The sequence below is a fragment of the Saimiri boliviensis genome, chromosome 7 (genome assembly GCF_048565385.1).
Source record: "Saimiri boliviensis isolate mSaiBol1 chromosome 7, mSaiBol1.pri, whole genome shotgun sequence".
NCBI lineage: Eukaryota > Metazoa > Chordata > Mammalia > Primates > Cebidae > Saimiri > Saimiri boliviensis.
The window spans coordinates 14,930,668-14,957,376 of NC_133455.1; the positions used below are offsets into that span (position 1 = coordinate 14,930,668).

Sequence of the window (26,709 nt, forward strand, 5' to 3'; positions counted from 1 at the left end):
TGTGTGGTTTCAAGAGGATTTCCTCATGGAAGAAGCATTTCAGTAAGGGGACTGTTGGACAACAGAACAAATGATCTTATTTTTTAATTTTTTAATTTTAATTTTAATTTTTTTTTGGAGATGGACGGAGTGTTGCTCAGTTGCCTCCAGTTTACGCGATTCTCCTCCCTCAGCCTCCCCAGTAGCTGGGACTACAGGCACCTGACATCATGCCCGGCTAATTTTTGTATTTTTGTAGAGATGGGGTTTCACCATGTTGGTCAGGCTGGTCTCGAACTCATGACCTCAGGCAATCTGCCCTCCTCGGCCTCCCAAAGTGTTGGGATTACAGGCGTGAGCCACCGCGCCTGGCCAGAACAATGATGTTAATAGCATTTTTTTGTTTCTTCTTCCAACATTTTATGAACATTTTCAAACATACGGAACAGTCGGAAAAATGTGAACACACATATTTCCAGAGCTCCCTAGAGCCTACAATTAACATTTTACTATGCTAATTGCAGTTTGTTTTATTATTATTATTTTTGAGATGGAGTCTTGCTGTCACCTAGGCTGGAGCACAGTGGCATGATCTCGGCTCACTGCAACCTCCGCCTCCCAGGTTCAAGCGATTACCTTGCCTCAGCCTTCCAAGTACGTAGCTGGGACTACAGGCACCCGCCACCAGGCCCGGCTAATTTTTTGTATTTTTACTAGAGATGTGGTTTCACCATGTTGGCCAGGCTGGCCTCAAACTCCTGACCTCGGGTGTTCCGCCCGCCTCGGCCTCCCAAAGTGCTGGGATTACAAGCGTGAGCCACCGTGCCAGGTTTATAATAATAATAATTTTTTTTTTTTTTTTTTTTTTTGAGACGGAGTTTCGCTCTTGTTACCCAGGCTGGAGTGCAATGGCGCGATCTCGGCTCACCGCAACCTCCGCCTCCTGGGCTCAGGCAATTCTCCTGCCTCAGCCTCCTGAGTAGCTGGGATTACAGGCACGCACCGCCATACCCAGCTAATTTTTTGTATTTTTAGTAGAGACGGGGTTTCACCATGTTGACCAGGATGGTCTCGATCTCTCGACCTTGTGATCCACCCGCCTCGGCCTCCCAAAGTGCTGGGATTACAGGCTTGAGCCACCGCGCCCGGCCATAATAATAATAATTATTATTATTATTATTATTTTAAACAGGGAAGTTTATCCGAGGGCTGTTTTATGGATGGCTCTGCCTGAGGATATCAAAGCCGCATTTTCCCCAGGACCGAATGGGACGAAGGCATGGCCGGGAAGAGAGGAACTTAGCCTGGGAATCTGACTGGGTAGCTGGTGGGAGAACTAAAACGGGAAAAGCAAAAACAAAACTCTTGAGAAACAGGTCCCGGAGACTCCGTGGCGCTCGCTCTCTTTGTGTGGTCCCGGCCAGTTCACCGGAGAACCGGAGTCTCTTGGCCGCTTTTGGCTGAAGGTCAGGGGATCATCTTTCTCCGGCTCCCTTCCGCAGAGGGTAGGGAAAGGCAGCGATGGCGGCCTTGGCGCCCGCCCTGCGCCCAGGGACACGGACGGGAATCCCTCGAGACGCTCAGCGGGGACTGCCAGGAGGGTCCTGCGTTCTGCAGCTTGACAACCACCTCCTCCGGGTTCGGCAGCCCGGGGCCGCGGCGCGGGGTGCGTCCTGCGGCAGCTGCAAGGCCCCGTCCCACCCGCGGTCCCCGCGACTCCGGCTGCCGTCCCGGACGGAGTGGACTCGGGGAGGGCCCAGCCTCCGCGCTCCGCCCCTGGCCCGGCGGGACCCGGCTCGGCGCGCCCTCGGCAGAAAGCCCTCCTCCCCGGCCAAGGTAGAGGAAGTTGGGCTCCCGCCTGGCTGGGAGGCGGAGGGAGGGAGGGAGCTCCTGTTGTTTTCCGCCGGCGGGAGTGGGCAGGCGGGCACAGGGGGCGGTGTGCGTCCTCCCTCCCCGGCTAGGGCGCTGGGGAGCGGGGACCCGCGCCTGCAGCCGAGCGCCGCTCCCGGCCGCGGACACCCAGCTCCGCCGAGCATCCTTCCTGGGGGCCGACAAAGTGAGGCCACTCTGCCGTTCCGAGGACCTGGGAGGAGCCCGCGGTCCCCCGGGCGTCGGGGCCCTGGGGCGCACACATCCAGCCCGAGCCTGCGTTTCCTGAGCCGGGATCTGGGGCGAGATGGCCGCAGGCGGCAGTGCGCCTGAGCCCCGCGTCCTCATCTGCCTCGGGGCGCTCCTGGCCGGCTGGGTAGCCGTAGGTAAGGGGCCGCGATCTGGAGGAAAAAGTTGAGTTTTCCTAGTCAGCGGTGGGGAGGGGACAGAGAGGGACCGAATTCCCTCGGACTCCGCCCGGATCTGCGGTGGCCGCAGCCCCGAAGCCGCCCCAGGAGGGTCTTCGTTTCCTGCTCGCAGCTCCGCCGTCTTTGCAGGAAGGAATTTTCCCGGGCAGCCGGTGCGGGTCGAGATACCTCCAGCCTTCTGGGGCGGGCAGCCGGAGAGGCTGCGGAGGACCCGAGCCGAGGTGCAGGGGAAAATAAAGAGGCACGTGTGCCGGGAAATTGATTTTTTTTTTTAAAGCGTCGGATGTAAATTCGCGTTCTGGTTTTATTAATACCTGATAAGCTGGTGCTCAGACTCGAGACTCCCACTTTATTCTCCCTCTGCTCAAGGTTGAACTCGCCTTACACCTGTAACCGGTGGACTTCCCTACACACCTTTGCAAGCCTTCCTGTGCTGACCACCGCATTCAAAGCGGGGTCTTCCGCCTTTTCTTTTGGAAAAGCTTTTTATTTTGAAATACTTGGCTGACTTACAAAAGACTTCCCCTCACACTTGATATGATTGAGAAAAGGTCTGAAATGCTTCATCTGTAGTCTGCTTTGCAACGAAAAAAGGATTGGGAGGGTGCTTACAAGAATATGTAGAATGTAAAAAGACTGGAAAAATATACATATTTGAATGTATTGCACCAGCGAATGCATGCCTACTGTGTGCTGGGAGTGTGACAAGCTGGGAGGAGGCTGGGGTGCAGGGAGAGGAGGTGGAGCCAGGAGGCGGTGAAGTGTGCCAGGATGCAGGCTGAGCGCTACGCTACTTTTTGTGTTCCCGGGTCGGCTTCACCCAACTGATCTCTTGCAGATTTCTGCAGATAGGTTGTAAGTTACGCTGGAGCTTCCTAGCAGCAAGTGCCAAAAGTTCCTAATTGTCAGACTCATTCTGTTTTGTTTTATTTTTTTGACCAACCATTTAAAAACAATAACATTTCTTATAACCTAGATTTCCAGTTTATCTGGAAAAATCCGAAGGTCTGGCAACACGCGGCCTGCTTTCCCAGTTGGATCTGGACAGTGGTCATCCTCTTATCTACGGCACATGTGACCCCAAATTTGTTCCACGTTTTCCTATTGTAATATTTGCCCCGCCTTCTTTAGTCATGGGCGTTACCTGCTGACCCTCCAGGCATTTGGCTGAGTAATCACTGTGCTGGGAGCGGGTGTGTGCTTGGGGCGGGGAGCAGTACAGTTCCCAGTTGGTCATCTCTGGATGTTAAAGGTGATGGTCAAGTATTCCCACCTCCCCAGCCGTCTGCAGTGTTTCCTGCTCGATGAACCCCCAAGGACCTGGGAAATCAAAAGAACCCTGGGATGAAGTCATGCTGCTGGAATGACCTTGCTTTCGGGCTGACCGCCTCCTGCCCCATGGGAAACCTATCTCCACTGGCATACCCAGCTATTTTTTTCCGAGCCAGGCTCTTGCTCTGTTGCCCAGGCTGGAGTGCAGTGGCGCGATCACTGCAGCGATCCTTCCACCTCGGCCTGCAAGTGCTGGGACTACAGGCGTGTGCCACCACGCCTAGTTAATTTCTATTTTTTTTAATTCTGAGAGGGAGTCTTGCTCTTGTTGCCCAGTCTGGAGTGCAATGGTGCGATCTTGGCTCACCAAAACCTCCACCTCCTCGGTTCAAGCGATTCTCCTGCCTCAGCCTCCTGAATAGCTGGGATTACAGGCATGTGCCACCATGCCAGGCTAATTTTGTATTTTTAGTAGAGACAGGGTTTCTCCATGTTGATCTCAAGGCGTTTCTCCAGGTTGGTCTCAAGCTCCGGGACTCAAGCGATCCTCCTGTTTTGGCCTCGAAAAGTGTTGGGATTATGGGCGTGAGCCATCGTTCCGCACCTTTGCCCAGCTATTTTGTTTTATTTTTTTACTTTTATTTATTTATTTATTTATTTATTTATATTTATTTATTTTGAGACAGAGTCTCACTCTGTCACCAGGCACTAGGCTGGAGTGCAGTGGCACAATCTTGGCTCACTGCAACCTCTGCCTCCTGGGTTCAAGCAATTCTCTTGCCTCAGCCTTCCAAGTAGCTGGGACTACAGGCGGACGCCGCCACGCCCACCTAATTTTTTGTATTTTTAGTAGAGACGGGGTTTTATCATGTTGGCCGGGATGGTCTCGATCTCTTGACCTTGTGATCGCCCGCCTTGGCCTCCCAAAGTGCTGGGATTACAGGCTTGAGCCACTGCGCCCGGCTTGCCCAGCTATTTTTTTTTTTTTTTTTTTTTCGAGATGGAGTTTCACTCTTGTTACCCAAGCTGGAGTGCAATGGCACGATCTCGGCTCACCGCAACCTCCGCCTCCTGGGTTCAGGCAATTCTCCTGCCTCAGCCTCCTGAGTAGCTGGGATTACAGGCACGCGCCACCATGCCCAGCTAATTTTTGTATTTTTAGTAGAGACGGGGTTTCACCATGTTGACCAGGATGGTCTCGATCTCTCGACCTCGTGATCCACCCGCCTCGGCCTCCCAAAGTGCTGGGATTACAGGCTTGAGCCACCGCGCCCGGCCTTGCCCAGCTATTTTGATGTCCAGACCTGCTTCACCTGCTCCACCTCAGGGGACTTCCTGAGCTTGGTGTATTTTCATTATGTGTGTGTGTGTGTGTGTGTGTGTGTGTGTTTGTGTGTGTTTTAAAAGACGGGGTTTCACCATGTTGGCCAGGCTGGTCTTGAACTCCCAACCTCAGGTGATCTGCCTGCCTTGGCCTCCAAAGTGCTTGGATTATAGGCGTGAGCCACCACTCCTGGCCTGTTGAGTGTTTTTTAAGTTGGGCATTGTTTCGGGGAAAAAAAAAATTGTCTTTCTCCTGACATTCAATGTCAGACAACTTACATGCATCCACTAGCTACCCTGGATGGTAAACCCTAGGTTATTCTTGGGAAAAGTTGCTACATAAATAAATGTTTGGATATAACTCTCACTTTGTAAATAATAATACACGGGCAGCGTCAGGGATTTTATGTTACTCCCTCCTCTGCTCCCTATTATACATTTAAGTTTGGGGAGGCAACAGGGACCCTCTGGACACCATATGAATGAATGACGTCTAAAATTGTTACTATATTTTATCATTGCATGCTGTCTGGTGCAGGAGACCAGAGTAAAGTGACCTGAATGACAATCACACATCTCCCAGTGATTTTCTTGGGACTTAAAGTGAATAACTTAATCTTCCTAAATCTCAATTTTCTCAATAGTAAAGTGAGGAAGTACAGGACTGCCAGTCAAGAAGTACCCCTTCCGTGTCCATGTGTCCATGTCAGACATCACTAATCGATGACTGCGTTCTTTTCCACTGAGCCAGGACTCCGTCTCATCTTCAGCCCAACCCTCAGGGCAGCCACATTTCTGGACTAGATGCTCTCTAAGGGCACCTTCAAATACAGTGGTTTAAAAAAGAATGGAGTAAGCCAAGCCAGGAGAAGTGAAATGCCTTCAAATGGTTTCTTTTGTGATCATGTCATTCTATGCCTTGGAGGAGAAGACAATGTTAGCTCAAGTTCCAAGACTAAGCTTTCGCTAGGGCTTTTTTCCAAGCCACTGTTCCTTTATTTCTTTGCCAAGGAGTTAGGCAAGGGGCAGCTCTGCAGGTCGTATGAACACATGTTGCATCTGTAACTCTAAAGTTCACCTTTCTTTCCTATGTGGGGGTTGCCCCTGGAGAATTTGGGTTCCCAGTCTTAATAATTTCTTGGCCAGGAAGGGTGGCTCTCGCCTATAATCCCAGCACTTTGGGAGGCCGAGGCGGGTGGGTCACCCAAGACCAGCCTGGCTAATGTGGTGAAACCCTGTCTCTACAAAAATACAACAAATTAGCGAGGCACGATGGCGGGTGCCTGTAATCCCAGCTACTCAGGAAGCTGAGGTTGGAGAATCGCTTGAACCCGGAAGGCAGAGATTGCAGTGAGCTGAGACTGCACCATTGCACTCCAGCCTGGGCAACAGAGCAAGGCTCCATCTAAAAAAAAATAATAATAAATAGAATTCTCACCTGCTTTTTTTTTTTTTTTCTTGAGATGGAGTCTTGTTCTGTTGCCCAGGCTGGAATGCAATGGCATGATCTCAACTCACTGCAACCTCCGCCTCCCGGGTTCAAACAGTTCTCCTGCCTCAACCTCCCAAGTAGCTGGGATTACAGGCGTACACCAGCATGCTCAGCTAATTTTTTATTTTTATTTTTTTTTGACACAGAGTTTCCCGAGTTTCCCTCTTGTTGCCCAAGCTGGAGTGCAATGGCACAATCTCAGCTCACTGCAACTTCTGCCTCCCAGCTTCAAGAGATTCTCCTGCCTCAGCATCCCAAGTAGCTGGGATTACAGGTGCACGCCATCACACCCAGCTAATTTTTTGTATTTTTAGTAGAAACAGGGTTTCACCATGTTAGCCAGGCTTGTCTCAAATTCCTGACCTCAGGTGATTTGCCTGCCTCAGCCTCCCAAAGTGCTGGGATTACAGGCATGAGCCACCACGCTATTCAGCTAATTTTGTTTGTTTTTTTTTTTTTGAGACGGAGTTTCGCTCTTGTTACCCAGGCTGGAGTGCAATGACACGATCTCGGCTCACCGCAACCTCTGCCTCCTAGGTTCAGGTAATTCTCCTGTCTCAGCCTCCTGAGTAGCTGGGATTACAGGCACGCGCCACCATGCCCAGCTAATTTTTTGTATTTTTAGTAGAGACGGGGTTTTACCTTGTTGACCAAGATGGTCTCGATCTCTTGACCTTGTGATCCACCCGCCTCGACCTCCCAAAGTGCTGGGTTTACAGGCTTGAGCCACCGCGCCCGGCCTAATTTTGTATTTTTAGTAGAGATGAGGGTTCACCATGTTGACCAGGCTGGTCTTGAACTCCTGACCTCAAGTGATCCACCTGCTTGGCCTCCCAAAGTGTTGGGAATACAGGTGTCAACCATTGTGCCCGGCCCTCACCTGCTTTTTAAAGTGATTGTTCAGAAGCATTTCTTGCTATTTTGGAATCTCTATCATTAGGTGACATTCTCCACCTTTCAGCAAGCGCTTAGTTATTAAAATTTAGTTGGTGGTGGTGGTGGTGGTTTTTTTTTGTTTTTTTTTTTGTTTTTTTGGTTATTTCCATCCTGACTTGGCTCAAAAGTCTTTTGGGTATGTGTGGCCAAAATGGTGAGAGAATCAGGACTTCCTGGGTCTCTGACTTCAGATTTTTCAAAGGGAGCCCCTTCTAACAAGACAAGAGGCCAAATACAGATATTGATTACTCTTTCATTTAAATAGGAGGGATTGCCAGAGGCAGGTGGCAGTTTTTCTATAACAGCTTTATTGAGATATAATTTACATGCCACAAAATTCATCCTTTTTTTTTTCTGTCTCCCAGACAGGAGTGCAGTGGTGCAAACTTGGCTCACTGCAACTTCTACCTCCCAGGCTCAAGTGATTCTCTTGTTTCAGCCTCCTGAGTAGCTGCGATTACCAGCGTGCACCACTACTGTCCAGCTAATTTTTGTATTTTTAGTAGAGATGGGGTTTCACCATGTTGGCCAGGCTGATCTTGAACTCCCGATCTCAAATGATTCACCCACCTTGGCCTTCCAAAGTGCTGGGATTACAGGTATAAGCCACCTGTGCCCAGCCAAAATTCACCCTTTTAAAGTGCACGACTCTGGATTTTAGTGTATTCCAACATTCTACAACCATTGCCACTAATTGATCATTTTCATCACCCCAACAGGTTCTGCCCATCTTCCTATTCTTGCCACCTCTTTGTATTTGGGTCTTGATTGTGGAGGGGGGCCGGGCAATTGTGAAACTTCTCAGCAAAATGGGCTGCATTTGCTTCTTTTTACCTAGTGACAGTCTAATGCCCGTTAACACCTGTCAGTCTTTTTTTTGAGACAGGGTCAGCTGGGCGCGTTGGCTCACACCTGTAAACTCAGCCCTTTGGGAGCCCAAGGTGGGTCCGAGTGGAATGTGAGTTCAAGAGCAGCCTGCGCAACATAGAGAGACCACCGCCCCCATCTCTAAAAAAAAAAAAAATTATTTACATTAAACAAACAAAAAAAGAGGCAGGGTATCTCTGTTGGCCCGGCTGGAATACAGTGTCACGATCGTGGCTCACTGCAGCTTCAACCTCCTGGATTCAAGTGATCCTCCCACCTCAGCCTCCCAAAGCCCTGGGATTACAGGCCTCAGCCACCATGCCCAGACACCTGTCGGTCTTGAACGGGTGTCAGAATCACTTGGAGGGCTTGCTAAGACACAGATGCTGGGCCGGGTATAGTGGATCACTCCTGTAATCCCAGCACTTTGGGAGGCTGAGGTCAGAGGATTGCTTGAAGTCAGGAGTTTGAGACTGGCAGGGCAACAGAGTGAGATCCACCCCGTATCTCTTTTTTTTTTTTTTTTTTTTTTTTTGAGACGGAGTTTCACTCTTGTTGCCCAGGCTGGAGTGCAATGGCGCGATCTCGGCTCACCGCAACCTCCGCCTCCTGGGTTCAGGCAATTCTCCTGCCTCAGCCTCCTGAGTAGCTGGGATTACAGGCACACGCCACCATGCCCAGCTAATTTCTAGTATTTTTAGTAGAGACGGGGTTTCACCATGTTGACCAGGATGGTCTCGATCTCTTGACCTCGTGATCCACCCGCCTCGGCCTCCCAAAGTGCTGGGATTACAGGCTTGAGCCACCGCGCCCGGCCCACCCCGTATCTCTTAAAAAAAAAAAAAAAAAAAAAGTTAAATAATTGCTCATTTGTTAAAAATAAATAAACAAAACACAGAGGGCTGCTGCTCTCCCGCAGTTTCTGGTTGAGGTGTGTTTTGGGGTGAGGCTTGATCATTTGTACTGCTAACATGCTGTGGCTGCCGACCTGGGCTTTCGAACATGCTGTTTGTTCCCTCTGCCTGGGAACCCATCCTCACCTTTCCTTGGCTGATTCCTACTTGTCCATCAGATCTCCGTGTGGCTTCCTGGAGGAAGTGTTTCCTGACATTTGCCCTAGTTGGACTTAGGAGCCCTTTCTCAGAGGCCTTATCTTGCTGTTTATCACACTGCGTTGTAAATGCCAGTTTATTGTCTCTTTTCTCCACTAGACTGTGAACTCTTGGAGGTTTCTGTGTGTTGTGTCCACCATGGGATTCCCCGTGCGTTGCCCAAAGTGGGTGCACAGTCCCTACTGCCAGCCCATTCTTGCATGGAGCTTCTGAGAAAACTTGAACTCGAGGGCCATTTGAACCTGAGCCACTTGCACCCTGAGATGGAGAGAGGGAGGGAGGCAGAGAGAGCAGCGGGACAGTGGGAACAAAGCCAAAGCCCTCTTCTCTCCACCCCTTCTTGATTTCTAGGCAAATAAAGCCACTTGGGTTCTATGTCAGTTCTTTATCGCCACAGTAATGCTGTGTAACAAACAGCCCCCAAATGACAGTAGTGCTTATTATCCAGAGGCCTGGGCAGTTGGCTAGGTGGCTCTGCTGATCTGCCTGGGGACTGATGACTAGCTGAAGGCTGATCTAGAATGGGCCACGCTGGAGCCACTGAGACAACTTGGGTCTGCACCATGTAGTTTCTTTGTTTGTTTGTTTATTCTTTGAGACGGAGTTTTGCTCTTGTCGCCCAGGCTGGAGTGCAGTGGCACAATCTTGCCTCACTGCAACCTCTGTCTCCTGGGTTCAAGCGATTTTCCTGCCTCAGCCTCCCGAGTAGCTGGGATTACAGGTGCCTACCAGCGTGCCCAGCTAATTTTTTGTATTTTTAGTAGAGATGGGGTTTCACCATGTTAGCCAGGCTGGTCTCAAACTCTTGACCTCAAGTGATCCACCCGCCTCGGCCTCCCAAAGTGCTGGGATTATAGGCCTGAGCCACCTCGCCCAGCTGCTCTGTATGTGTTACTGCATCTTAAGAACACATACCTTGGCCGGGCGCGGTGGCTCAAGCCTGTAATCCCAGCACTTTGGGAGGCCGAGGCGGGTGGATCACGAGGTCGAGAGATCGAGACCATCCTGGTCAACATGGTGAAACCCCGTCTCTACTAAAAATACAAAACATTAGCTGGGCATGGTGGCTCGTGCCTGTAATCCCAGCTACTCAGGAGGCTGAGGCAGGAGAATTGCCTGAACCCAGGAGACGGAGGTTGCGGTGAGCCAAGATCGCGCCATTGCACTGCAGCCTGGGTAACAAGAGCGAAACTCCGTCTCAAAAAAAAAGAACACATACCTGACTTTTAAAAAATCCTAATATAGGAAGACTGTCCAAAAAGGGAGGTTGTTTGGAAATCAAGAAAGGTAGTAACAGCCTGATCTCCCCTTGTACAGGATTCGAGGCTGTTGTCATTGGAGAAGTTCATGACAATGTTACTCTGCACTGTGGCAACATCTCTGGACCGAGGGGCCTGGTGACCTGGTACCGGAACGACTCGGAGCCTGTCTTTCTTCTCTCGTCCAACTCTAGCCTCCCGCCAGCTGAGCCTCGCTTCTCTCTAGTGAATGCCAGCTCCCTGCACATCGAAGCACTGAGACTGCAAGATGAGGGGAACTATACCTGCCGGGAGATCCTGAACGTGACTCAGTGGTTCCAAGTGTGGCTGCAGGTGGCCAGTAAGTGAGGCTAGCAGGGAATGGGGCTGGAGAGGTGCTCAGAGCCGTGGGATGGAGGAAGTCATGGTCAGGAATATGGATTATGGGTTCGGATGGCCTGGAATTCATTCTGGGCCCTGCCACTTACAAGCTAAGGGACCTCTCACACCTCTATTTCCTCACCTGTTAAATGAGGATAAAAATAATTCCTGCAGCTGGGTGCCGTGGCTCATGCCTGTAATCCTAGCACTTTGGGAGGCCGAGGCAGGCGCATCACTTGAGATCAGGAGTTCGAGACCAGCCTAGCTAACATGGTGAAACCCGTTTCTACTAAAAATACAAAAATTAGCTAGGTATGGTGGCACATGCCCGTAATCCCTGCTACTTGGGAGGCTGAGGCAGGAGAATCGCTTGAGCCTGGGAGGCAGAGGTTGTGGTGAGCCAAGATCGCATCACTGCACTCCAGCCTGGGCGACAGAGTGAGACTTCATCTCAAAAAAAAAAAAAAAAAAAATTACTGCTTCTTAGAGTTGCTGTGAAGAATAGATACTAGTTTATAAAGTGCTTTAGGCCAGGCGCACTGGCTCATGCCTGTAATCCCAACACTTTGGGAAGCCAAGTGGGCAGAGCACCTGAGGTCAGGAGTTAGAGACTAGCCTGACCAACAGTAGTGAAACCCCGTCTCTACTAAAAATACAAAAATTAGCCAGTTGTAGTGGCAGGTGCCTGTAATCCCAGCTGCTCAGAGGCTGAGGCAAGAGAATTGCTTAATTCCTGGGTGGTGGAGGTTGCAGTGAGCCGAGATCGTGGCATTGCACTCCAGCCTGGGTGACAGAACTAGACTTGTCTCAAAAAAAGAAAAATAAATAGCCGGGCGCGGTGGCTCAAGCCTGTAATCCCAGCACTTTGGGAGGCCGAGGCGGGTGGATCATGAGGTCGCGAGATCGAGACCATCCTGGTCAACATGGTGAAACCCCGTCTCTACTAAAAGTACAAAAAACTAGCTGGGCGTGGTGGTGCGTGCCTGTAATCCCAGCTACTTAGGAGGCTGAGGCAGGAGAATTGCCTGAGCCCAGGAGGCGGAGGTTGCGGTGAGCCGAGATCGCGTGCCATTGCACTCCAGCCTGGGTAACAAGAGCGAAACTCCGTCTCAAAAAAAAAAAGAAAAATAAATAAAAAAAAGTGCTTTAAATGGCTCCTGGCATATTAATGAGCTTTTATTTTTAGCTTGTTGTTAATATCATCCTAGCTATTAATATCATCTTATTAGGTAACCAAGTTACAGTATATCATAATCAAAGCCAGGTGCAGCGGTGTGGGACTGTAGTCCCAGCTACTCAGGAGGCAGAGGTGGGAGGATTGCTTGAGTCCAGGAGTTCCAGGCTGCAATGCACCATAATTGCACCTATGAATAGCCACTGCACTCTAGCCTGGGCAACATAGGGAGACCCTGCCTCTAAAAAAAAAATATAGAGTCAAGTTAGACGCCTGAATTCCAGTCTAAAGGCTGTCACTGAGTTCTGTGTCACTTTGAGTCAATGGCTTAAGATCTCTGAGCTCCGGTTTTTCTCATTTGTTTAATACATTGCCTGCTTTGTCAGGTGTAGTGAGCATTCTGTTTTTTTTTTTTTTTTGAGACGGAGTCTCACTCTGTTGCCTAGGCTGGAATGCAGTGGTGTGATATCGGCTCACTGCAACCTCTGCCTCCCGGGTTCCAGTGATTCTCTTACCTCAGCCTCCCGAGGAGCTGGGATTACAGGCATCTGACACCAAGCCTGGCTAATTTTTGCATTTTTAGTAGAGATAGGGTTTTACCATGTTGGCCAGGCTGGTCTTGAACTCCTAACTTCAGGAGATCTGCCTGCTTCGGCCCCCAAAGTGCTGGGATTAGAGGCGTGAGCCACCGCGCTTGGCCGTGAGCACTGTTATACTACCGTGCTAACTACAGGGCTTGGCATGAGCCACCCTCCCTACTGTGGTTTCCTAAAACAGCCTATCGTATCTGCTGGTACACGCATATGAATTAGAGCAGGCTGGGTGCCGTGGCTCATGCCTGTAATCCCAGCACTTTGGGAGGCCGAGGTGGGTGGATCACGAGGTCAAGAGATCGAGACCATCCTGGTCAACATGGTGAAACCCCGTCTCTACTAAAAATACAAAAATTAGCTGGGCATGGTGGCACGTGCCTGTAATCCCAGCTACTCAGGAGGCTGAGGCAGGAGAATTGCCTGAACCCTGGAGGCGGAGGTTGCGGTGAGCCGAGATCACGCCATTGCACTCCAACCTGGGTAACAAGATCGAAACTCCTTCTCAAAAAAAAAAAAAAAAAATTTAGAGTGGGAGTTTGCAAACTACAGCCTGCTGTATGGCCTGCAGACTATGAATATTTTTTATATTTTTAAATGGTTGAAAAAAAATCAAAGGATATTTGTGACATGAAAACCATGTAAAAGCCAGGTGCAATGGCTCATGTCTGTAATCCCAGCACTTTGGGAGGTCGAGGCGGGTAGATGACTTGAGCCCAGGAGTTTGAGACCAGCCCTGGTGACATAACGAGACCCCGTTTCTACAAAAAGTAAAAAAATTAGCTGGGTGTGATGATGCATGCCTGTAGTTCTAGCTACTCAGGAGGCTGAGGTGGGAGGATTGCTTGAGCCCAGGGAGGTCGAGGGTGCAGTGAGCTGTGATTGCACCACTGCATTCCGGCCTGGCTGACAGAGCAAGACCCTGTCTCAAGAAAAAAAAAAAAAAAAAAGAAAGGAAATCATACGAAATTCAAATGTTGGTGTTTGTTAATAAAGTTTTACTGGAATATAGCCATATTGATTCAATTACATATTACCTCGACCTTTGTTACTAACAATGGCAGAGGTGAGTGGCTGTAACATAGATCATATGGGCTGCAGAGCCAAAGATATTTGCTCTCTGGCCCCTTACAGAGAGTTTGCTTGTCACTGGTTTAGAAGCACATCCATGCGCTATATTTGGGGTATGTAGTTTAGTAGACAGACCCATGGGAGGACAGGTACAGTGGCTCATGCCTGTAATCAGAGCATTTGGGGAGACCGAGGTGGGATGATTGTTTGGGCACAGGAGTCTGAGACCAGCCTGGGCAATATAGTGAAACCCCATCTCTACAAAAAGTTTAAAAAATAATAATTAGCTGGGCATGGTGGCATGCACCTGTAGTCCTAGCTATTTAGGAGGCTGAGTGGGGAGGATCACTTGAGCCTGGGAGACCGAGGTTGCAGGGATCCAAGATGGTGCCATTTTAGTCCATCTTGGGCTACAGAGTCAGATCCTGCCTCTAAATAAAAATAAAAATATGGTGAAACCCCATCTCTACTAAAAATACAAAAAATTAGCTGGGCATGGTGGCGCGTGCCTGTAATCCCAGCTACTCAGGAGGCTGAGGCAGGAGAATTGCCTGAACCCAGGGGGCAGAGATTGCGGTGAGCTGAGGTCGCGCCATTGCACTCCAGCCTGGGTAACAAGAGGGAAACTCCGTCTCACAAAAAATAAATAAATAAATAAATAAATAAATAAATAAAAATAAAAATAATAGGCCAGGTGCGATGGCTCACACCTATAATTCTAGTATTTTGGGAGTCCAAGGTGGGTGGATCATGTGATGTCAGGAGTTCGAGACCAGCCTGGCTAACATGGTGAAACCCCGTTTCTACTAAAAATACAAAAAATTAGCCGGGTATGGTGGCGCGTGCCAGTAATTCCAGCCATTTGGGAGCCTGAGGCAGGAGAATTGCTTGAACCTGGGAGGCAGAGGTTGCAGTGAGCCAAGGTCACGCCATTGCACTCCAGCCTGGGCAACAAAAGTGAAACTCTGTTTCAAAAAAAAAAAAGAAAGGAAAGAAATAGCCATGTGATCACTTCACTGTTCTGGATCCAAGATTCCTCATCTGTAAAATAAAGAGCTTCCTGATTCCTTTACTCGCATAGATTCGTTGAGGGCTTGATGCCAGACACTGTTCTAGGCACTGGGGCACAGATGTGAAGAAGACAGACAAGGTCTTTGCCCTTGAGGAGTGAGCAGCCTACTGGGGTAGACAGATGAGAAACAAGTTAATGTGATTTTTCTGAAACATTTTAAATTGGGAGGTCAGGCAGGAGTTTTTGGAAGTAATGACTTTTTATTTGTTTGTTTTTGAGACAGAGTCTTCCTCTGTTGCCCAGGCTAAGAGCATAGTGATACCCTGTTGGCTCACTGCAACCTCTGCCTCCTGGGTTCAAACAATTTTCATGCCTTGGCCACCTGAGTAGCTGGGATTACAGATGTTTGCCACCAGCCTGGCTAATTTTTGTACAGATCGGGTTTCTCTCTGTTGACCAGGTTGGTCTTGAACTCCTGACCTCAAGTGATCCACCCACCTCGGCCCCCCAAAAATGCTGGGATTACAGACATCAACCACTTCATCTAGCCTGGAAGTAGTGACTCTTTTATTATTATTATTATTATTATTATTATTTTTCCTCCTCCCTCCCCTCCTCGTGCCGCAAGTAGTGACTCTTAAACTGACTGGTAAATAGGGCTGGGCACAGGGCTCATGCCTGTAATCCCGCATTTTGAGGGGCTGAGATGGGAGGATTACTTGAGCCCAGGAGATCAAAGCTGTAGTAAGCCATCAGCGTGCCACTGCACTTCATCCTGGGTGACAGAGAGAAACCCTGTCTCTGAAAAACAAAACTGGGAGAGAGCTTTCCAGGTAGAACAAGACAGGTTGAGCTGAGCATGGTGCATTATGTGTGAATTACGGGAGGCCGGGGCAGACTACTCCAGAGCTGACTGGGACCTGTGCTGTGGGTTGAATTATGTCCCTGAAAAGATACGTTGAAGTCCTAACCTTTGGTACCTACCAATGTGAGCTTCTTTGGAAATAGGGTGTCTTTGCAGATATAATCAAATTAAGAGGAGGTCATTAGGGTGGCATTAGCCCAGTTTCACTGGTATTCTTATTATTTATTTATTTATTTTTGTTTCCTGAGACAGAGCCTTGCTTTGTTGCCTAGGCTGGAGTGCAGTGGTGCGATCTCGGCTCACTGCAACCTCTGCCTCCTGGGTTCAAGCGATTCTTCTGCCTCAGCATCCCGAGTAGCTGGGATTACAGGCACGCACCACCACGCTTAGCTAATTTTTGTATTTTTAGTAGAGGTGAGGTTTCACCATGTTAGCCAGGCTGGTCTCAAACTCCTGACCTCAGGTGATCTGCCCACCTCGGCCTCCCAAACTGCTGGGGTTACAGGCGTGAGCCAGTGCCCCTGGCCAGGATTTATGATTTTATTTTATTTTATTTTTTTGAGATGGATTCTCACTCTGTCGCTCAGGCTGGAGCACAGTGGCACGATCTCAGCTCACTACAATCTCTACCTCCTGGGTTCAGGTGGTTCTCTTGCCTCAGCCTCCTGAGTAGCTGGGATTACAGGCATGCGCCACCACGGCTGGCTAATTTTTTTGTATTTTTAGTAGAGACCAGGTTTCGCCATGTTGGTCAGTCTGGTCTGGAACTCCTGACCTCGTGATCTGCCTGCCTCAGCCCCAAAGTGCTGGGATTATAGGCGTCAGCCACTGTGCCCAGCCTGAGTTATGATTTTTTTTTTTTTTTTGAGATGGAGTCTCGCTCTGTCGCCCAGGCTGGAGTGCAGTGATGCGATCTTGACTCACTGCAACCTCTGTCTCCCAGGTTCAAGTGATTCTCATGCCTCAGTCTCCTGAGCAGCTGGGATTACAGGCACGAACCACCATGCCCAGCTAATTTTTGTATTTTTAGTAGAGATTGGGTTTCACCGTGTTGGTCAGGCTGGTCTCGAACACCTGACCTTGTGATCCACCTGCTTCGGCCTCCCAATGTGCTGGGATTATAGGCGTGAGCCACTGCACCCGGCCTGAGTTATGATTTTATTCTGTGTGCAGGAGAAACTCCTGGAGCTTCCAGCAGTTTGGTTTCCATGTGGCACCATTTCATTTGCACATGGAAAATGTATGTGTTTGGTGTCAAGAAGAGCTGATGAAATAAAACAGGGAAGCCGATTGGAGGTACACAAAGTCAGTGACCAGAACCAGGGTGGTGACAGTGGCCTTGGTGAAAATACACAAGTCTAGAAAATACTTAGGAAGGAGACCAGCAGGACTTGCTGGTGGATCAGAATGGAGGTTAAAGGAGAGAGAGGCCTCAAGGACACGACTTGATTTTTGGATGATGCCTAAGGTTTCTTTCAATTCTCAAAGTTTAGGGCATCATGCATCGGGGCAGTGTTTTCTGTGTCTGGAGATGCCATAGATAAATTCCTGGGTGATGCCAGGAGTGAATGGGGTGCATTAAAAAATGTCACCCAGCCGGGCACAGTGGCTCACACCTGTAATCTCAGCACTTTGGGAGGCCGAGGCTGGCATATCACTTGAGGTCAGGAGTTCGAGACCAGCCTGGCCAACATGGAGAAACCCTGTCTCTATTAAAAATACAAAAAAAAAAAAATTAGCCAGGCATGGTGGCAGTCACCTGTAATCCCAGCTACTCGGGAGGTTGAGGCAAGAGATTAGCTTAAACCCGGGAGTCGGAGGTTGCAGTGAGCCGAGATGGCACCGTTGCACTCCAACCTGGGTAACAGAGCAAGACTCCATCTCAAAAAAAAAATTTTTTTTCACCTATCTTGGCCCCAGTGTTTGGTTTCCACTGTGAGCCCCAGGCAAGTGCTGGCTGGTCTCCCTCAGTCCACCTGCCCAAAGTAATTAATCATCTCTTCATCTCATCAATGAATAACTTTATCTTTTATTCACAGTGGAGTAAGGTGACATTGCAACTTTTTGTTTCTTTATCATCACTGTCTCCAGTTTATGATGACTTGATTGACACTGATTTGTCAATCATTGACTAAGTTTATTGGAGGATAGATTAATTTCATTATCGCCCTGTAGGGAGATAAAGGTGAGGTCTTGTTACAATGAACGTGAACTTACATCTTTAAAAACGTGGGTGGATCACCTGAGATCAGGAGTTCGAGACCAGCCTGACCAACATAGTGAAACTCCATCTCTACTAAAAATACAAAAATTAGCTGGAAGTGGTGGCAGGCACTTGTAATCCCAGCTACTCAGGAGGCTGAGGCCGGAGAATCACTAGAACCTGGGAGGCGGAGGTTGCAGTGAGCCGAGATTGTACCATTGCACTGCAGCCTGGGAGACAGAGAGAGACTCCATCTCAAAACAAAACAAAACAAAACAAAAATTAGCCAGGTGTGGTGGTGTGCACCTGTGGTCCCAGGTACTTGGGAAACTGAGGCACAAGAATCACTTCAACCCGGGAGGCAGGGGTTGCAGTGAGCTGAGATTACGCCACTACACTCCAGCCTGGGTGACAGAGTAAGACATCTAAAAAAAAAAAGGAATAAAAATGTCACTGAACTCCAATGGCACTTTGTGCTCCCTCCAGGAAAGTACTGTGCATGTCTGAGTGACTGTGCTGTGATTCATAGTATGGACTTTTCTTTTTTTTTTTTTGAGACGGAGTTTCGCTCTTGTTACCCAGGCTGGAGTGCAATGGCACGATCTCGGCTCACCGCAACCTCTGCCTCCTGGGTTCAGGCAATTCTCCTGCCTCAGCCTCCTGAGTAGCGGGGATTACAGGCACGCGCCACCATGCCCAGCTAATTTTTAGTATTTTTAGTAGAGACGGGGTTTCACCATGTTGACCAGAATGGTCTCGATCTCTTGACCTCGTGATCCACTCGCCTCGGCCTCCCAAAGTGCTGGGATTACAGGTGTGAGCCACCGCACCTGGCTGGACTTTTCTTTACTTGGAAATACATGGGGTCCTTGACTGAAGTAGGTAGGGCTTGCTTGTGAAAGTCAAACACAGATACTCTTTTGTTCACGTATTCCAGAGCCCTCTGGGATTGTTCTCCTGGTTCTCATCTTAGGAAGTCCGTGGGCAAAACACCAGACCCCTCTCTGTCTCAGGGAACCCGGTCTTGCTGCCCCAACAGGGAGGGCGTGACGTCTCTGATTGGAAGTTGGCCCTCATTTTTGCATAGATTTGGGAAAATATGTTCGATTCAGCCACTCCTTCTGGGATGGCAGCGGTATTGTGGAGCAGTCCTGGCCTAGGTTCAAATCCAGGTTCTACTAACTGTTGTTGTTTGTGTGACATTGGGAAAGTCCCTTGAACTCCAATGTTAGTTTTACTGTCTGTGAAATCGAGGGGAATGGTGGAAGTAGTTACGGATTTGTGGTATGCATTAATGAGATAAACTCACGGAGCCCTCAGCACACATGAACTGGATCCACTGGGTAAGCCAGCGGGGGGATTCCCCTGGGGTAGTTTATCTCAAGTTCCCAACTATCAGCCGGTTTACAGCAGGGTTTTTCGTCTTGCTGTGGGTCGGGAACTCTGCGTGCCCAGATCTTTTCACTGATGTGGTTGCTAGCTGGGTCACGTTACCTGCTTCTCTGTCTCATTTTTTTTGAGACAGGATTTTACTCTGTCACCCAGGCCAGAGTGCAGTGGTGAGATCTTGGCTCACTGCAACCTCTTCCTCCCACATTCAAATGATTCTCCGACCTCAGCCTCCCAAGTAGTGGGACTACAGGTGTGTGCCACCATGCCTGGCTAATTTTTTTGGTATTTTTAGCAGACATGGGGTTTCACCATGTTGGTCAGGCTGGTCTCAAACTCCTGACCTCATGATCCATCCGCCTTAGCCTCTCAAAGTGCTGGATTACAGGCATGAGCCACTGCACCTGGCCTAGTAGAGACAGGGTTTCACCATGTTGACCAGCCTGGTCTTGAACCCATGACCTCAGGTGATCTGCCTGCCTTGGCCTCCCAAAGTGCTGGGTTTACAGGTTTACATGCTGAGCCACCATGCCCGGCAAACTTTACGCTTTTTTTTTTTTTTTTTTTTTTTAATTTTCTTTTTCTTTTTGAGATGGAGTCTTGTTCTGTCACCTAGACTGGAGTACAGTGGTGCAATCTCAGCTAACTGCAACCTCTGCCTTCCGGGATCAAGCAATTCTCTGCCTCAGCCTCTTGAGTAGCTGGAATTACATGCACCTGCCACCACACCCAGCTAATTTTTTTGTATTTTTAGTAGAGAAGGGGTTTCGCCATCTTGGCCAGGCTGGTCTTGAACACCTCACCTCAAGTGATCTGCCCACCTTGGCCTTCCAAAGTGCTGGGATTACAGGCGTGAGCCACTACAAGCAGCCACTTTGTGCTTTTTGAGAAAGATATTGTTGGCCAGGTGTGGTGGCTCACACCTGTAATCCCAGCACTTTGGGAGGCCGAGGTGGGAGAATCACGAGGTCAGGAGTTTGAGACCAGCCTGGCCAAGATGGTGAAACCCTGCCTCTACTAAAAATACCAAAATTAGCCAGGTTCAGTGGCGGGCGCCTGTAATCTCAGCTACTGGGAGGCTGAGGCAGGAGAATTGCTTGAACCCTGGGGCCGGAGGTTTCAGTGAGCCGAGACGAGATTGCACCATGGCATTCCAGCCTGGGCAACATAGCGAGACTCTGCCTCAAAAAAAAAAAGGAAAGAAATAAAAGATATTATCTTTTACGTATGCATTTGAGGAGCTGAAATATCAAGAGACAGATCAGCCCATGAAAGACCCTAGTCAGATTTCATGGTACATAGTGCCAGGCTCTCCCTGTGTCTCTTTTCCTCAGGCCAAGCAAGTGTTTAGCAAATAAGGGAACCAGCTGGCACATGAGCAATGAGGAAGCTGGTCTGTGTCGACCTCCAAGAGGCTTAGGGTTCAGTTGGGTGTGGGGAATGGGGAACTCCTGTGTAGCTAGTGATGTGGCCTTCACTACGAATTTCCAAGACAGGGAATCTCAGGAAAGATCCATGTTCCCTGGCTCATAGGCCTGTCTGATATGGACCCACCAGACGAGACTTGTCTGTGTTGGTGGTGGTGTCACTATGTCTTCTCACAGTGTAGGGTCCTAGGGAGAGGGAATGTTGGATATATACCGAAGAAAACTTGTTTATGCCTGGTCAGAAGATGGGAAAATTCTTATTTTATTTTATTTTATTTTATTTTATTTTTTTTTAATAAAGGCCCCATCTTAAAGGCCCCACTTTTTTTTTTTTTTTTTTTTTTGAGAAAAAGAATAATAAGAGAAAGAACAAAGAAGAGGAAGAAAGAGAAAAAGGAAGAGGGAGAGAGAATGGGGGTGTTGCTTTGCTGCCCGGGCTAGAATGCAGTCCAAATATGGGTATGCCTACAATTGTCCCCAATAATGGAGACATGAAAGAAAATGAGGGAAGAGAGCAACAAACAAGGAGCCAACCAACATTTCGTTTAAACTTCCAAGTTGATATGATGTGGTACTGATAAGAGTGTATATTCTGTGTTAAGTGGAGAGTTCTATAAATATTAATTACGTTTACTTGTTCCAGATCTGAGTTCAAGTCCTGGATATCGTTATTAATTTTCTGTCTCATTGATCTGTCTAATATTAATGTTGAAGTCTCCCACTATTATTGTGTGGGAGTCTAAGTCTCTTTATAAGTCTTGTATGTCTGGGTATTCCTATATTGGGTGCGTGTATATTTAGGACCTTTAACTCTTCTTGTTGTTGCACTGATTCTTTTATCATTATATAATGTCCTTCTTTGCTTCTTTTGATCTTTGTTGCTTTAAATACTATTTTATCAGAGGCAAAAATTGTAACTTCTGCTTTTTATTTATTTATTTTTGCTCTCTAGTTGGTTGGTAAGTCTCTCTCCATCCTTTGTTTTGAGTCTTTGTGTATCCTTGAATGTGAGATGGGTCTGGATGCAGCATACAGTTTTAGCTTTTTGTCCAAATTGCCTGTCTTTGAATTGAGGAATTCAGTCAATTTAAATTTAGAATTAATAATGATATGTGTGAGTTTAATACTGTCATTTAATGTTAGCTGGCTATTTTGCCCATTAGTTGATGTAAATTCTTCATTATATTGATGTTTTTTACTTTTTGGTATTTTTTAGAAAGGCTGATACTGTTTGTTCCTTTCTATGTGTAGTGGTTCTTTCAGAAGCTCTTGTAAAGCAGGCCTGGTGGTGATGAAATCTCTGAGTGCTTGCTTGTTCACAAAAAACTTTATTTTTCCTTCACTTAGGAAGCTTAGTTTGGCTGGATGTGAAATTCTTGGTTGAAAGTTCTTTTCTTTAAGGATGTTGAATATTGGTCCCCACTCTCTTCTGGCTTGTAGGGTTTCTGCTGAGAGATCTGCTGTGAGTCTGATAGGCTTCCCTTTGTGGGTAACCTGACCTTTCTCTCTGGCTGCCCTTAGTATTTTCTCCTTCATTTCAACCCTGTTGAATCTGACGATTATGTGCCTTGGAGTTGCTCTTCTTGAAGAATATCTTTGTGGTGTTCTCTGTATTACCTGGAGCTGAATATTATCCTGCCTTACTAAGTTGGGAAAATTTTCCTGAATAATATCCTGAAGCATATTTTCCAGCTTGGATTCATTCTCTTCGTCACATTCGGGTACACCTATCAAGCGTAGATTAGGTCTTTTCACATAGTCCCATATTTCTTGGAGACTTTGCTCGTTCCTTTTTATCCTTTTTTCTCTAATCTTGTCTTCTAGTTTTATTTCATTGAGTTGGTCTTCGACCTCTGATATCCTTTCTTCTGCTTGATCAGTTCGGCTGTTAAAACTTGTGCATACTTCACGTAGTTCTCGTATTGTGTTTTTCAGTTCCATCAATTCACTTATTTTCCTCTCTAAATTTTGTATTCTTGTTGACATTTCGTCAAACCTTTTTTCAAAGTTCTTAGTTTCTTTAGATTGTGTTAGCACAAGTTCTTTTAATTCACAGAAGTTTCTTATTATCCACGTTTTGAAGCCTGCTTCTGTAATTGGAACCCACTCGTTCTCCATCAAGCCTTGTTTCATTGCTGATGAGGAACTGGGATCCCCCGCTGAGGGAGAGGCGTTCTGATCTTGGGTATTCTCAGCCTTTTTTGGCTGTTTTCTTCCCTTCGTTGTAGATTTATCCATTTGTGGTCTTTATAATTACCGTCTTTGTAATTGGGTTTCTGAGTGGACGTCCAACTTATTGATTCTCAGCACCGAAATCTGAGCAACCCACTGCACCGACCAAATCAGCGGCGTTAAGATTGATGGTGCCTTTCTGACTCTGCACCAAGAACCGACGCTCCGAGGCGCCGGCAAAACCGCCTCGCCGGTCACAGGAGTCGCGCTGGCGACCCGTGGGGCTCCTCCGCTGGGAATCTCCTGGTACGTGAGCAACCAGAATTCATGTGAAGGTGTGGCGTCCTCTCGTTCTTTGCGTTTTCAGTAGGAGCTACAATCCCGAGCTGCTAGTGATCAGCCATCTTGGATCTCTCTCCCGGGAAAATTCTTTGGCTGGGTGCGGTGGCTCACACCTGTAATCCCAGCACTTTGGGAGGCTGAGGTGGGTGGATTGCCTGAGCTCAGGAGTTCGAGACCAGCCTGGGAAACACGGTGAAACCCCCTCTCTCCTAAAATACAAAAAATTAGATGGGTGTGGTGGCGTGTGCCTGTAGTCCCAGCTACTCAGGAGGCTGAGGCAGGAGAATTGCTTGAACCCGGGAGGCGCAGGTTGCAGTGAGCCAAGATCACACCACTGCACTCCAGCCTGGGTGGCAGAGTGAGAATCCATCTCAAATTAAAAAAAAAAAAGGAGATGGGGTGATTCTTGACCAAGGATTGATTAATTTAGGTCTTGCTAAGCTTATCTGTTTTTGTTTGTTTGAGATGGAGTCTTACTCTGTTGCCCTGGCTGGAGTACAGTGATGTGATCTCGGCTCACTGCAACATCCACCTCCTGGATTCAAGTGATTCTTTTTTTTTTTTTTTGAGACAGAGTGTCGCTCTTGTTACCCAGGCTGGAGTGCAATGGCGCGATCTCGGCTCACTGCAACCTCTGCCTCCTGGGTTCAGGCAATTCTTCTGCCTCAGCCTCCTGAGTAGCTGGGATTACAGGTATGTGCCACCATGCCCAGCTAATATTTTGTATTTTTAGTAGAGACGGGGTTTCACCATGTTGCCCAGGATGGTCTCGATCTCTTGACCTCGTGATCCACCCACCTCAGCCTCCCAAAGTGCTGGGATTACAGGCGTGAGCCACCGCACCCAGCCTTAAGTGATTCTCTTGCTTCAGCCTCCCGAGTAGCTGGGATCACAGACAAGCACCACTATGCCTGGCTAATTTTTGTATTTTTAGTAGAGACGGAGTTTCATCATGTTGGCCAGGCTGGTCTCGAACTCCTGACCTCAAGTGATCTGTCAGCCTCAGGCTCCCAAAGCTCTGGGATTACAGGCATGAACCACCGTGCCTGGAGCTTATCTGTAGCAGGGATTGGTGCTTATAGGAGTCTGGGGACCTCTGGGATGGGCTTTTTTAGTGGCAGTCGCTAGGGAGATCAGGAGGCAGTGGGTTGTCACTCTTGCCTATAAAAAAACTTAGAGACTGATATCACAGTCTCTAAGTTTTCCCAAAGACCTTATCCCATTGGAGAAGTACATAGTAACTGATTAGCACAGACTATCTGGTGCATTCTTAAGTCATTTTCTTTTCTTTTCTTTTCTTTTTTTTTAAAGACAGGGTTTCACCATGTTGGTCAGGTTGGTCTTGAACTCCCAACCTCAGGTGATCCACCCGCCTTGGCCTCCAAAGTGCTTGGATTACAGGCATGAGCCACCACGCCCAGCCTGAGATAGTCTTGCTCTGTTGCCTAGTCTGGAGTGCAGTGGTGCGATCTTGATCTCGGCTCACTGCAACCTCCGCCTCCTGGGCTCAATGAGGAACTCAGGATACTGAGATGTAAATAAACCTTTTGCAGCTCTTAACCGGCCAAACTGTATTTGTGGTGGGTAAGGAAAGAAGTGAATTCTGATGTCAAGGAGGACAGCGGACAATGGAAAGGAGGCAGCCGGAGATTGTTCTAGAACAGGATTTGACAAAACTTTTCCTTTCCTTTTCTTTTTTTCTTTTTTTGAGACAGGGAGGGTCTCACTATGTCACCCAGGTAGAGTGCAGTGGCACAATCACAGCTCACTGTAACCTCCACCTCCTGGGCTGAAGCCATCCTCCCACCTCAGCCTCCCAAATAAGATGGGACTACCTGTCTGCACCACCATGCCGCCTGGCTAATTCTTTCGTGTTTTTGAGATGGGATTTTGTCATGTTGCCCAGGCTGGTCTCAAACTCCTGTGCTCATATGATCTTCTGCCTCAGCTTCCCAAAGTGCTGGGATTACAGGTGTGAAGTACTGTGCCTGGCCAGCAAAGCTTAAAAAAATTTTTTTTTGGCTGGGTGTGGTGGTTCATGCCTGTAATCCCAGCACTTTGGGAGTCCAAGGTGGGTGGATCATTTGAGCCCAGGAGTTTGAGACCAGCCTGGGCAACATGGCAAAACCTTGTCTCTACTAAAAATACAAAAATTAGCTGAGTGTGGGGGAATACACCTGTAGTCCCAGCTGCTGGGAGACTGAGATAGGAAGATCACCTTAGTCTTGGGAGGTTGAGGCTGTAGTGAGCCGCGATCAGATCACTGCACTCTAGCCTGGTGACAGAATGAGATCGTGTCTCAAAAAATAAGAAATAAGCTCACGCCTGTAATCCCAGCACTTTGGGAGGCTGAGGCAGGTGGATCATGAGTTCAGGAGATCAAGACCATCCTGGCTAACATGGTGAAACCCTGTTTCTACTAAAAATACCAAAAAAAATTAGCAGGTATGGAACCTTGTCTCTACTAAAAAATAAAAATAAAAAAAGTAGCCAGGCGTGGTGGCATGAGCCTGTAGTCCCAGCTCCTTGGAAGGCTGAAGCAGGAGAATGGCTTGAACCCAGGAGGTGGAGGCTACAGTGAGCAGAGATAGTGCCACTGCACTCCAGCCTGGGTGACCAGAGTGAGAGTCCATCTCAAAAATAATAATAATAAATAATAAATTTTCTTTTTAATTTATTTCATTTTAAATTTTTATTCATTTAGTTTTTGAGATGGAGTCTCCCTTTGTTACCCAGACTAGAGTGCAATGGCGTGATCTTGGTTCACTGCAACCTCTGGTTCCGAGGTTCAAGTGATTCTCTTGCCCCAGCCTCCAGAGTAACTGGGACTATGGGCATGTGCCACCACACCCAGCTAATTTTTGTATTTTTAGTAGAGATGGGGTTTCACCATGTTGACCAGACTCGTCTCAAACTCCTGACCTTAATATATATATAATTATTTATACAAAATAACTGAGAACTTTCTTTTGCAGTACAGATCTACTAATGAGAAGAATGGAATTTCCTTTTTGGGGAGGGTAGTGTTTCACGTAGTTGGGATTCACAGGTAGTGTTCTCTCATCAGATAGATTGAAAGTTCTCATCAGTAAAATCCATCCTTGGCTCATGGGTTACACAAAAACAGATGGTGGGCTAGCATTTGCTAACCCGTGTTGCAGAATCGATCTACAAGTGTATACTGATAACAATATCAGATAACACTTACTGAATATTGAGGAGGCTGAGTGCTCTGCTTATATTACCTTATTGGATCCTTCAGTAACCCAGTGATACAAGACATTAGCGCTCTTTAATTGTATAGGAAGGGCAGGAAAGTGAGGGCGGGACAGGCACTTGTAGTAGTTTGTCCATCTGTAAGTGGCAGCAGGATTTACGCCAGGTCTGTCTGAATGCAGAGCATAAGTTCATAACTCCAAGGCTAAGGCATCTGTGCGAGAATGAGTCAGAAACTGACCCTGGCAGCAGTGGCCAAGGCCTTAATAAGCTGTTGAACCTTGGTACCTGTCCCTCATATATATATATATATATATATATATATATATATATATATATAGTGAGAGAGAG

At 47.9% G+C, this 26,709-nt stretch overlaps 1 protein-coding gene across 3 annotated transcripts in view; it reads left to right on the forward strand.

The window, feature by feature from the left end:
- The first annotated feature begins 1,836 nt into the window (after positions 1–1,836).
- Positions 1,837–26,709, forward strand: part of VSIG10 (V-set and immunoglobulin domain containing 10) — a 50,982-nt gene continuing 26,109 nt past the window's right edge. For 2 of the 3 annotated variants that reach the window (XM_074402175.1, XM_074402176.1), the window contains exons 1-3: positions 1,837–2,234; positions 6,826–6,906; positions 10,596–10,877. In XM_074402175.1, the coding sequence (XP_074258276.1) occupies positions 2,156–2,234; positions 6,826–6,906; positions 10,596–10,877 (442 nt within the window). In that variant the 5' untranslated portion in view covers positions 1,837–2,155. The remainder of the gene's footprint in view (positions 2,235–6,825; positions 6,907–10,595; positions 10,878–26,709) is intronic. The other variant, XM_003932202.4, reaches the window with a different exon arrangement.